General features: G+C 46.9%; 1 protein-coding gene across 1 annotated transcript in view; it reads left to right on the top strand.

Moving 5' to 3' along the window:
- Positions 1–11,779: 11,779 nt before the first annotated feature.
- LOC115127709 (sushi, nidogen and EGF-like domain-containing protein 1) overlaps positions 11,780–14,265 on the top strand; it is a 197,406-nt gene continuing 194,920 nt past the window's right edge. The window contains exon 1 of the mRNA XM_065009494.1: positions 11,780–12,716. Coding sequence (XP_064865566.1) covers positions 12,471–12,716 — 246 coding nt within the window. The 5' untranslated portion in view covers positions 11,780–12,470. The remainder of the gene's footprint in view (positions 12,717–14,265) is intronic.

Here is a 14,265-nt window from a genome sequence, read left to right as displayed (position 1 = left end):
TTATTTCCTCATACCCCTGTTGTTACCTCATACCCCTGTTATTACCTCATACCCCTGTTATTACCTCATACCCCTGTTATTACCTCATACCCCTGTTATTACCTGGTACCCCTGTTATTACCTGGTACCCCTGTTATTACCTGGCACCCCTGTTATTACCTGGTACCCCTGTTATTACCTCGTACCCCTGTTATTACCTCATACCCTGTTGTTATGGTACCTGTTATTTCCTCATACTAATGTTACCTCATACCCCTGTTATTACCTCATACCCCTGTTATTACCTGGTACCCCTGTTATTACCTGGTACCCCTGTTATTACCTGGTACCCCTGTTATTACCTCATACCCCTGTTAATACCTGGTACCCCTGTTATTACCTGGTACCCCTGTTATTACCTCGTACCCCTGTTATTACCTCATACCCCTGTTATTACCTGGTACCCCTGTTATTTCCTCATACCCCTGTTGTTACCTCATACCCCTGTTATTACCTCATACCCCTGTTATTACCTCATACCCATGTTATTACCTGGTACCCCTGTTAATACCTCATACCCCTGTTATTACCTCATACCCCTGTTATTACCTCATACCCATGTTATTACCTCATACCCCTGTTATTACCTGGTACCCCTGTTATTACCTGGTACCCCTGTTATTACCTCGTACCCCTGTTATTACCTGGTACCCCTGTTATTACCTGGTACCCCTGTTATTACCTCATACGCCTGTTATTACCTGGTACCCCTGTTATTACCTCATACCCCTGTTATTACCTGGTACCCCTGTTATTACCTGGTACCCATGTTATTACCTGGTACCCCTGTTATTACCTGGTACCCCTGTTATTACCTCACACCCCTGTTATTACCTCATACCCCTGTTATTACCTGGTACCCCTGTTATTACCTCATACCCCTGTTATTACCTCATACCCCTGTTATTACCTCGTACCCCTGTTATTACCTCGTACCCCTGTTATTACCTCGTACCCCTGCTATTACCTGGTACCCCTGTTATTACCTCGTACCCCTGTTATTACCTGGTACCCCTGTTAATACCTCATACCCCTGTTATTACCTGGTACCCCTGTTATTACCTGGTACCCCTGTTATTACCTGGTACCCCTGTTATTACCTCATACGCCTGTTATTACCTGGTACCCCTGTTATTACCTCGTACCCCTGTTATTACCTGGTACCCCTGTTATTACCTGGTACCCATGTTATGACCTGGTACCCCTGTTATTACCTGGTACCCCTGTTATTACCTCATACCCCTGTTATTACCTCATACCCCTGTTATTACCTGGTACCCCTGTTATTACCTGGTACCCCTGTTAATACCTCATACCCCTGTTAATACCTGGTATCCCTGTTATTACATGGTAACCCTGTTATTACCTCATACCCCTGTTATTACCTGGTACCCCTGTTAATACCTGGCACCCCTGTTAATACCTCATACCCCTGTTAATACCTGGTATCCCTATTATTACCTGGTACCCCTGTTATTACCTCATACCCCTGTTATTACCTGGTACCCCTGTTATTACCTTATACTCCTGTTATTACCTGGTACCCCTGTTATTTCCTCATACCCCTGTTGTTACCTCATACCCCTGTTATTACCTCATACCCCTGTTATTACCTCATACCCCTGTTATTACCTCGTACCCCTGTTATTACCTCGTACCCATGTTATTACCTGGTACCCCTGTTATTACCTGGTACCCCTGTTATTACCTGGTACCCCTGTTATTACCTGGCCCATGTTATTACCTGGTACCCCTGTTATTACCTGGTACCCCTGTTATTACCTCATACGCCTGTTATTACCTCATACCCCTGTTATTACCTGGTACCCCTGTTATTACCTCATACCCCTGTTATTACCTCATACCCTGTTATTACCCCCTGTTATTACCTGGTACCCCTGTTAATACCTCATACCCCTGTTAATACCTGGTATCCCTGTTACATGGTAACCCTGTTATTACCTCATACCCCTGTTATTACCTGGTACCCCTGTTAATACCTGGCACCCCTGTTAATACCTCATACCCCTGTTAATACCTGGTATCCCTATTATTACCTGGTACCCCTGTTATTACCTCATACCCCTGTTATTACCTGGTACCCCTGTTAATACCTCATACCCCTGTTATTACCTGGTACCCCTGTTATTACCTGGTACCCCTGTTATTACCTGGTACCCCTGTTATTACCTGGTACCCCTGTTATTACCTCGTACCCCTGTTATTACCTGGTACCCCTGTTATTACCTGGTACCCCTGTTATTACCTGGTACCCCTGTTATTACCTCATACCCCTGTTATTACCTGGTACCACTGTTATTACCTGGTACCCATGTTATTACCTGGTACCCCTGTTATTACCTGGTACCCCTGTTATTACCTGGTACCCCTGTTATTACCTCATACCCCTGTTAATACCTCATACCCCTGTTAATACCTGGTACCCCTGTTATTACCTCATACCCCTGTTAATACCTGGTACCCCTGTTAATACCTGGTACCCCTGTTAATACCTCATACCCCTGTTATTACCTGGTACCCCTGTTATTACCTGGTATCACTGTTATTACCTGGTACCCCTGTTAATACCTGGTACCCCTGTTATTACCTCATACCCCTGTTAATACCTCATACCCCTGTTAATACCTGGTATCCCTGTGTTAATACCTCATACCCCTGTTATTACCTGGTACCCTGTTATTACCTGGTACTCCTGTTAATACCTGGTACCCCTGTTATTACCTGGTACCCCTGTTATTACCTCATACCCCTGTTATTACCTCATACCCCTGTTATTACCTCATACCCCTGTTATTACCTCATACCCCTGTTATTACCTCGTACCCTTGTTATTACCTCATACCCCTGTTAATACATCGTAGCCCTGTTATTACCTCATACCCCTGTTAATACCTGGTACCCCTGTTATTACCTGGTACCCCTGTTATTACCTGGTACCCCTGTTATTACCTGGTACCCCTGTTATTACATCATACCCCTGTTATTACCTGGTACCCCTGTTATTACCTGGTACCCCTGTTAATACCTGGTACCCCTGTTAATACCTGGTACCCCTGTTATTACCTCATACCCCTGTTAATACCTGGTACCCCTGTTAATACCTGGTACCCCTGTTATTACCTGGTACCCCTGTTATTACCTGGTACCCCTGTTATTACCTGGTACCCCTGTTATTACCTGATACCCCTGTTATTACCTGGTACCCCTGTTATTTCCTCATGCCCCTGTTATTACCCCGTACCCCTGTTATTACCCCGTACCCCTGTTATTACCTCATACCCCTGTTATTACCTCATACCCCTGTTATTACCTGGTACCCCTGTTATTACCTGGTACCCCTGTTATTACCTCGTACCCCTGTTATTACCTGGTACCCCTGTTATTACCTGGTACCCCTGTTATTACCTGGTACCCCTGTTAATACCTCATACCCCTGTTATTACCTGGTACCCCTGTTAATACCTCATACCCCTGTTATTACCTGGTACCCCTGTTATTACCTGGTACCCCTGTTATTACCTGGTACCCCTGTTATTACCTGGTACCCCTGTTATTACCTCATACCCCTGTTATTACCTGGTACCCCTGTTAATACCTCATACCCCTGTTATTACCTGGTATCCCTGTTATTACCTGGTACCCCTGTTAATACCTGGTACCCCTGTTATTACCTCATACCCCTGTTAATACCTCATACCCCTGTTAATAACTGGTATCCCTGTTAATACCTCATACCCCTGTTAATACCTGGTACCCCTGTCAATACCTCATACCCCTGTTATTACCTGGTACTCCTGTTATTACCTGGTACTCCTGTTAATAGCTGGTACCCCTGTTATTACCTGGTACTCCTGTTATTACCTGGTACTCCTGTTATTACCTGGTACCCCTGTTATTACCTCATACCCCTGTTATTACCTCATACCCCTGTTATTACCTCATACCCCTGTTATTACCTCGTACCCCTGTTATTACCTCATACCCCTGTTAATACATCGTAGCCCTGTTATTACCTCATACCCCTGTTAATACCTGGTACCCCTGTTAATACCTGGTACCCCTGTTATTACCTGGTACCCCTGTTATTACCTGGTACCCCTGTTATTACCTCATACCCCTGTTAATACCTGGTACCCCTGTTAATACCTGGTACCCCTGTTATTACCTCATACCCCTGTTATTACCTCATACCTCTGTTATTACCTCATACCACTGTTAATACCGCATACCCTGTTATTACCTCATACCCCTGTTATTACCTCATACCCTGTTATTACCTCGTGCCCTGTTATTACCTCGTACCCCTGTTAATACCTCATGTTATTACCTCATACCCCTGTTATTACCTCATACCCCTGTTAATACCACATACCCCTGTTATTACCTCATACCCTGTTATTACCTCATACCCCTGTTATTACCTCGTACCCTGTTATTACCTCATACCCCTGTTATTACCTCGTACCCCTGTTATTACCTCGTACCCCTGTTATTACCTGGTACCCCTGTTATTACCTCATACCCCTGTTAATACATCGTACTCCTGTTATTACCTCATACCCCTGTTAATACCTCATGTTATTACCTCATACCCCTGTTATTACCTCATACCCCTGTTATTACCTCATACCCCTGTTATTACCTCATACCCTGTTAATACTGTTATTACCTCATACCCCTGTTAATACCTGGTACCCCTGTTATTACCTCATACCCCTGTTAATACCTGGTACCCCTGTTAATACCTGGTACCCCTGTTAATACCTCATACCCCTGTTATTACCTCATACCCCTGTTATTACCTGGTACCCCTGTTAATACCTCATACCCCTGTTATTACCTGGTATCCCTGTTATTACCTGGTACCCCTGTTAATACCTGGTATCCCTGTTATTACATGGTAACCCTGTTATTACCTCATACCCCTGTTATTACCTGGTACCCCTGTTAATACCTGGCACCCCTGTTAATACCTCATACCCCTGTTAATACCTGGTATCCCTATTATTACCTGGTACCCCTGTTATTACCTCATACCCCTGTTATTACCTGGTACCCCTGTTATTACCTTATACTCCTGTTATTACCTGGTACCCCTGTTATTTCCTCATACCCCTGTTGTTACCTCATACCCCTGTTATTACCTCATACCCCTGTTATTACCTCATACCCCTGTTATTACCTCGTACCCCTGTTATTACCTCGTACCCATGTTATTACCTGGTACCCCTGTTATTACCTGGTACCCCTGTTATTACCTGGTACCCCTGTTATTACCTGGTACCCATGTTATTACCTGGTACCCCTGTTATTACCTGGTACCCCTGTTATTACCTCATACCCCTGTTATTACCTCATACCCCTGTTATTACCTGGTACCCCTGTTATTACCTCGTACCCCTGTTATTACCTCATACCCCTGTTATTACCTGGTACCCCTGTTATTACCTGGTACCCCTGTTAATACCTCATACCCCTGTTAATACCTGGTATCCCTGTTATTACATGGTAACCCTGTTATTACCTCATACCCCTGTTATTACCTGGTACCCCTGTTAATACCTGGCACCCCTGTTAATACCTCATACCCCTGTTAATACCTGGTATCCCTATTATTACCTGGTACCCCTGTTATTACCTCATACCCCCTGTTATTACCTCGTACCCCTGTTATTACCTGGTACCCCTGTTATTACCTGGTACCCCTGTTATTACCTGGTACCCCTGTTAATACCTGGTACCCCTGTTAATACCTGGTACCCCTGTTATTACCTCATACCCCTGTTAATACCTGGTACCCCTGTTAATACCTGGTACCCCTGTTAATACCTGGTACCCCTGTTATTACCTGGTACCCCTGTTATTACCTGGTACCCCTGTTATTACCTGGTACCCCTGTTATTACCTGGTACCCCTGTTATTACCTGATACCCCTGTTATTACCTGGTACCCCTGTTATTTCCTCATACCCCTGTTATTACCCCATACCCCTGTTATTACCTCATACCCCTGTTATTACCTCATACCCCTGTTATTACCTGGTACCCCTGTTATTACCTGGTACCCCTGTTAATACCTCATACCCCTGTTATTACCTGGTACCCCTGTTAATACCTCATACCCCTGTTATTACCTGGTACCCCTGTTATTACCTGGTACCCCTGTTATTACCTGATACCCCTGTTATTACCTCATACCCCTGTTATTACCTCATACCCCTGTTATTACCTGGTACCCCTGTTATTACCTCATACCCCTGTTATTACCTCATACCCCTGTTATTACCTGGTACCCCTGTTATTACCTGGTACCCCTGTTAATACCTCATACCCCTGTTAATACCTGGTATCCCTGTTATTACATGGTAACCCTGTTATTACCTCATACCCCTGTTATTACCTGGTACCCCTGTTAATACCTGGCACCCCTGTTAATACCTCATACCCCTGTTAATACCTGGTATCCCTATTATTACCTGGTACCCCTGTTATTACCTCATACCCCTGTTATTACCTGGTACCCCTGTTATTACCTCGTACCCCTGTTATTACCTGGTACCCCTGTTATTACCTGGTACCCCTGTTATTACCTGGTACCCCTGTTAATACCTGGTACCCCTGTTAATACCTGGTACCCCTGTTATTACCTCATACCCCTGTTAATACCTGGTACCCCTGTTAATACCTGGTACCCCTGTTAATACCTGGTACCCCTGTTATTACCTGGTACCCCTGTTATTACCTGGTACCCCTGTTATTACCTGGTACCCCTGTTATTACCTGGTACCCCTGTTATTACCTGATACCCCTGTTATTACCTGGTACCCCTGTTATTTCCTCATACCCCTGTTATTACCCCATACCCCTGTTATTACCTCATACCCCTGTTATTACCTCATACCCCTGTTATTACCTGGTACCCCTGTTATTACCTGGTACCCCTGTTAATACCTCATACCCCTGTTATTACCTGGTACCCCTGTTAATACCTCATACCCCTGTTATTACCTGGTACCCCTGTTATTACCTGGTACCCCTGTTATTACCTGGTACCCCTGTTATTACCTGGTACCCCTGTTATTACCTCGTACCCCTGTTATTACCTGGTACCCCTGTTATTACCTGGTACCCCTGTTATTACCTGGTACCCCTGTTATTACCTCATACCCCTGTTATTACCTGGTACCACTGTTATTACCTGGTACCCATGTTATTACCTGGTACCCCTGTTATTACCTGGTACCCCTGTTATTACCTGGTACCCCTGTTATTACCTCATACCCCTGTTAATACCTCATACCCCTGTTAATACCTGGTACCCCTGTTATTACCTCATACCCCTGTTAATACCTGGTACCCCTGTTAATACCTGGTACCCCTGTTAATACCTCATACCCCTGTTATTACCTGGTACCCCTGTTATTACCTGGTATCACTGTTATTACCTGGTACCCCTGTTAATACCTGGTACCACTGTTATTACCTCATACCCCTGTTAATACCTCATACCCCTGTTAATACCTGGTATCCCTGTTAATACCTCATACCCCTGTTATTACCTGGTACTCCTGTTATTACCTGGTACTCCTGTTAATACCTGGTACCCCTGTTATTACCTGGTACCCCTGTTATTACCTCATACCCCTGTTATTACCTCATACCCCTGTTATTACCTCATACCCCTGTTATTACCTCATACCCCTGTCATTACCTCATACCCCTGTTATTACCTCGTACCCTTGTTATTACCTCATACCCCTGTTAATACATCGTAGCCCTGTTATTACCTCATACCCCTGTTAATACCTGGTACCCCTGTTATTACCTGGTACCCCTGTTATTACCTGGTACCCCTGTTATTACATCATACCCCTGTTATTACCTGGTACCCCTGCTATTACCTGGTACCCCTGTTAATACCTGGTACCCCTGTTAATACCTGGTACCCCTGTTATTACCTCATACCCCTGTTAATACCTGGTACCCCTGTTAATACCTGGTACCCCTGTTATTACCTGGTACCCCTGTTATTACCTGGTACCCCTGTTATTACCTGGTACCCCTGTTATTACCTGGTACCCCTGTTATTACCTGGTACCCCTGTTATTTCCTCATGCCCCTGTTATTACCCCATACCCCTGTTATTACCTCATACCCCTGTTATTACCTCATACCCCTGTTATTACCTGGTACCCCTGTTATTACCTCGTACCCCTGTTATTACCTGGTACCCCTGTTATTACCTCGTACCCCTGTTATTACCTGGTACCCCTGTTAATACCTCGTACCCCTGTTATTACCTCATACCCCTGTTATTACCTGGTACCCCTGTTATTACCTGGTACCCCTGTTATTACCTGGTACCCCTGTTATTACCTGGTACCCCTGTTATTACCTCATACCCCTGTTATTACCTGGTACCCCTGTTAATACCTCATACCCCTGTTATTACCTGGTATCCCTGTTATTACCTGGTACCCCTGTTAATACCTGGTACCCCTATTATTACCTCATACCCCTGTTAATACCTCATACCCCTGTTAATAACTGGTATCCCTGTTAATACCTCATACCCCTGTTAATACCTGGTACCCCTGTCAATACCTCATACCCCTGTTATTACCTGGTACTCCTGTTAATAGCTGGTACCCCTGTTATTACCTGGTACTCCTGTTATTACCTGGTACTCCTGTTATTACCTGGTACCCCTGTTATTACCTCATACCCCTGTTATTACCTCATACCCCTGTTATTACCTCATACCCCTGTTATTACCTCGTACCCCTGTTATTACCTCATACCCCTGTTAATACATCGTAGCCCTGTTATTACCTCATACCCCTGTTAATACCTGGTACCCCTGTTAATACCTGGTACCCCTGTTATTACCTGGTACCCCTGTTATTACCTCATACCCCTGTTAATACCTGGTACCCCTGTTAATACCTGGTACCCCTGTTATTACCTCATACCCCTGTTATTACCTCATACCTCCGTTATTACCTCATACCACTGTTAATACCGCATACCCCTGTTATTACCTCATACCCCTGTTATTACCTCATACCCCTGTTATTACCTCGTACCCCTGTTATTACCTCGTACCCCTGTTAATACCTCATGTTATTACCTCATACCCCTGTTATTACCTCATACCCCTGTTAATACCACATACCCCTGTTATTACCTCATACCCCTGTTATTACCTCATACCCCTGTTATTACCTCGTACCCCTGTTATTACCTCATACCCCTGTTATTACCTCGTACCCCTGTTATTACCTCGTACCCCTGTTATTACCTGGTACCCCTGTTATTACCTCATACCCCTGTTAATACATCGTACTCCTGTTATTACCTCATACCCCTGTTAATACCTCATGTTATTACCTCATACCCCTGTTATTACCTCATACCCCTGTTATTACCTCATACCCCTGTTATTACCTCATACCCCTGTTATTACCTCATACCCCTGTTAATACATCGTACCCCTGTTATTACCTCATACCCCTGTTAATACCTGGTACCCCTGTTATTACCTCATACCCCTGTTAATACCTGGTACCCCTGTTAATACCTGGTACCCCTGTTAATACCTCATACCCCTGTTATTACCTCATACCCCTGTTATTACCTGGTACCCCTGTTAATACCTCATACCCCTGTTATTACCTGGTATCCCTGTTATTACCTGGTACCCCTGTTAATACCTGGTACCCCTGTTATTACCTCATACCCCTGTTAATACCTCATACCCCTGTTAATACCTGGTATCCCTGTTAATACCTCATACCCCTGTTAATACCTGGTACCCCTGTCAATACCTCATACCCCTGTTATTACCTGGTACTCCTGTTATTACCTGGTACTCCTGTTAATACCTGGTACCCCTGTTATTACCTGGTACTCCTGTTATTACCTGGTACTCCTGTTATTACCTGGTACCCCTGTTATTACCTCATACCCCTGTTATTACCTCATACCCCTGTTATTACCTCATACCCCTGTTATTACCTCGTACCCCTGTTATTACCTCATACCCCTGTTAATACATCGTAGCCCTGTTATTACCTCATAACCCTGTTAATACCTGGTACCCCTGTTAATACCTGGTACCCCTGTTATTACCTGGTACCCCTGTTATTACCTGGTACCCCTGTTATTACCTCATACCCCTGTTATTACCTGGTACCCCTGTTATTACCTGGTACCCCTGTTAATACCTGGTACCCCTGTTAATACCTGGTACCCCCGTTATTACCTGGTACCCCTGTTAATACCTCATACCCCTGTTATTACCTCATACCCCTGTTATTACCTGGTACCCCTGTTATTACCTGGTACCCCTGTTATTACCTCATACCCCTGTTATTACCTCATACCCCTGTTATTACCTCATACCCCTGTTAATACTGCATACCCCTGTTATTACCTCATACCCCTGTTATTACCTCATACCCCTGTTATTACCTCATACCCCTGTTATTACCTCGTACCCCTGTTATTACCTCATACCCCTGTTATTACCTCGTACCCCTGTTATTACCTGGTACCCCTGTTATTACCCCATACCCCTGTTAATACATCATACTCCTGTTATTACCTCATACCCCTGTTAATACCTCATGTTATTACCTCATACCCCTGTTATTACCTCATACCCCTGTTATTACCTCATACCCCTGTTATTACCTCATACCCCTGTTAATACCTCATACCCCTGTTATTACCTCATACCCCTGTTAATACCGCATACCCCTGTTATTACCTCATACCCCTGTTATTACCTCATACCCCTGTTAATACCACATACCCCTGTTATTACCTCATACCCCTGTTATTACCTCATACCCCTGTTATTACCTCGTACCCCTGTTATTACCTCGTACCCCTGTTATTACCTCATACCCCTGTTATTACCTCGTACCCCTGTTATTACCTCGTACCCCTGTTATTACCTCGTACCCCTGTTATTACCTGGTACCCCTGTTATTACCTCATACCCCTGTTATTACCTCGTACCCCTGTTATTACCTGGTAGCCCTGTTAATACCTGGTACCCCTGTTATTACCTGGTACCCCTGTTAATACCTGGTACCCCTGTTATTACCTCGTACCTCTGTTATTACCTCGTACCCCTACACCAACTCGGTTACTGATACCCTGTGTATATAGCCATGCTATTACCTCGTACCCCTGTACACCGACCTTGTACTGCTACCCCCTGTATATAGCCATGTTATTACCTCGTACCCCTGTACACCGACCTTGTACTGCTACCCCCTGTATATAGCCATGTTATTACCTCGTACCCCTGTACACCGACCTTGTACTGCTACCCCCTGTATATAGCCATGCTATTACCTGGTTTAAACATACTCTGATATGCCTAGGTAGATGCACAGAGTCAAGTTTCGATGAGAGGAGAGCTGGCCGGCTTGTAGCGTGTAACCTGTTCAGTCTGACACGCTAAGGTGACACGCTATCTGTGTAGACTCAGAGTGAAAGGGTTAAGCCAAAGAGGAGAGGGAGAAGCCTTGTCAGAGTTTCTAGAGCACTCCTTTGATTATCATAGGTCCGCCCAGTAGTTATCCAGTTACCGGCCTCTCCTCTACCATTGGCCGACATTCCCTCATTATGCGAGGTAGTGAATCCCAAGGGGGGTGGGGCCTAGCAGAGCTGAAAGAACTCCTTTGGCAGGCTGAATAGAGCTTTTATTGAGGGTATTTCTAACCCTAACCATCAGGGACCAAATCGCTGGGATTGTAAAAAAAAAAAAAAAAAAAAAAATATCATTCTGCTCCCCCTTTTTTCTTTCAGTCTTTCCCTCAGTTTATCTCTGTGAGACGGAGCAGCAGCACAGCTTTACGAACCAACGAGGCATCCAGCAGCAAGCAGCGAGGCAAGCAGAATGCAAGGAATCTATCCCCTTGTCTCAGACAAACAGCACAACTAAGAGCGAGAGGGAGAGAGAGAGAGCGAGAGGGAGAGAGAGAGAGGGAGGGAGACCGAAAGAGAGAGAGAGAGAGAGAGAGGGGGAGAGCGAGAGAGAGAGGGAGGGAGACCGAGAGGGAGAGAGAGAGAGCGAGAGGGAGAGAGAGAGACAACACAGGAGAAGATTTAAAGGGCTGCTGTTGCTGCAGCTGTGAAAGAAGGTTCCTGTTCTGCTGATACCCCAGGTGTTCTGCTACCCTACCCTGTGATACCCTCTGCCTGTTGTGACTGTCCCTGTCACCTCATTCCCTGGGAGAGAGAGAGAGAGAAAAGGAAGAAGGACAGAGAGAGAAACAACACTAAAGATTTAAAGAGCTGCTGGTGTAGAAGACAAGATACTGTCCTTCCCTGTCCTCTCCTGTCCTCTCCTGTCCTGCTGCCTGCCTAGAGGCTGAAGCTGAGAGTCTGAGGGCCATGGTGAAGATGTCTGGAGCTGACCTGGTACCTGGAGCTCTGCTACCCTGCCTCTGCACCCTGCTCTGCCTGAACCTGCTCCTCCTCCCTGGGACCGTCGAGCCGGGGGTACCCCTGGAGGACTTCTACCCCTTTGGCCAGGACTCGGGGGACTCCCAAACCATCTCCCAGGACGATGGCGGCTCGGGGCTGGTGGAGATCTCTGTTGCATTCCCCTTCTTCGGTGACAGGCACTCTGGACTCTACGTGAGTAAAGGGGAGCGGAGTGTGCGACTTGTGCAAGAGAATGTTTCAGTCATGATAACCCGGTGCCCCCAGCACTATGTGTGGGGGGGAATGGTGTGTATGTGGGGGGAAGGTGTGTGTGTGTGTGTGTGTGGGGGGGGTGAAAATGGTGTGTATGTGGGGGGGGGGGGAGGGTGAAAATGGTGTGTATGTGGGGGGGAAAATGGTGTGTATGTGGGGGAGGGGGGCTGAGGGTGTGTATGTGGGGGGGCTGAGAGTGTGTATGTGGGGGGGGACTGAGAGTGTGTATGTGGGGGGGGGCTGAGAGTGTGTATGTGGGGGTTAGAGTGTGTATGTGGGGGGGAGAGTGTGTATGTGGGGGGTTGAGAGTGTGTATGTGGGGGGCTGAGAGTGTGTATGTGGGGGGGGGGGCTGAGAGTGTGTATGCGGGGGATGAGAGTGTGTATGTGGGGGGGATGAGAGTGTGTATGTGGGGGGGATGAGAGTGTGTATGTGGGGGGCTGAGAGTGTATGTGGGGGGTGAGAGTGTATGTGGGGGGGGCTGAGAGTGTGTATGTGGGGGGGGCTGAGAGTGTGTATGTGGGGGGGGGCTGAGAGTGTGTATGTGGGGGGGCTGAGAGTGTGTATGTGGGGGTTAGAGTGTGTATGTGGGGGGGTGAGAGTGTGTATGTGGGTGTGAAAATGGTGTGTTGGGGGGGTGAAAATGGTGTGTATGTGGGGGGGGGGGTGAAAATGGTGTGTATGTGGGGGAGGGGCTGAGAGTGTGTATGTGGGGGGACTGAGAGTGTGTATGTGGGGGGGGCTGAGAGTGTGTATGTGGGGGTTAGAGTGTGTATGTGGGGGGGGTGAGAGTGTGTATGTGGGGGGGACTGAGAGTGTGTATGTGGGGGGGGAACTGAGAGTGTGTATGTGGGGGGGACTGAGAGTGTGTATGTGGGGGGGGCTGAGAGTGTGTATGTGGGGGTTAGAGTGTGCATGTGGGGGGGTGAGAGTGTGTATGTGGGGGGGGTGAGAGTGTGTATGTGGGGGGCTGAGAGTGTGTATGTGGGGGATGAGAGTGTGTATGCGGGGGGATGAGAGTGTGTATGGGGGGGGCTGAGAGTGTATGTGGGGGGGACTGAGAGTGTGTATGTGGGGGTGGGGCTGAGAGTGTGTACGTGGGGGGGGACTGAGAGTGTGTATGTGGGGGGCTGAGAGTGTGTATGTGGGGGGGATGAGAGTGTGTATGTGGGGGGAACTGAGAGTGTGTATGGGGGGCTGAGAGTGTATGTGGGGGGACTGAGAGTGTGTATGTGGGGGTGGGACTGAGAGTGTGTATGGGGGGGCTGAGAGTGTGTATGTGGGGGGCTGAGAGTGTGTATGTGTGGGGGGCTGAGAGTGTGTATGTGTGGGGGGGCTGAGAGTGTGGGCGGGGGCTGAGAGTGTATGTGGGGGGCTGAGAGTGTATATGGGGGGCTGAGAGGGGGGGCTGAGAGTGTGGGTGTGGGGGGCTGAGAGTGTGGGCGGGGGCTGAGAGTGAATGTGGGGGGCTGAGAGTGTATATGGGGGG

Source organism: Oncorhynchus nerka, linkage group LG25 (genome assembly GCF_034236695.1).
Source record: "Oncorhynchus nerka isolate Pitt River linkage group LG25, Oner_Uvic_2.0, whole genome shotgun sequence".
Classification (NCBI taxonomy): domain Eukaryota; kingdom Metazoa; phylum Chordata; class Actinopteri; order Salmoniformes; family Salmonidae; genus Oncorhynchus; species Oncorhynchus nerka.
The sequence above is the reverse complement of the archived record's forward strand: the minus strand, read 5'-3'. Positions and strand labels throughout refer to the sequence as shown.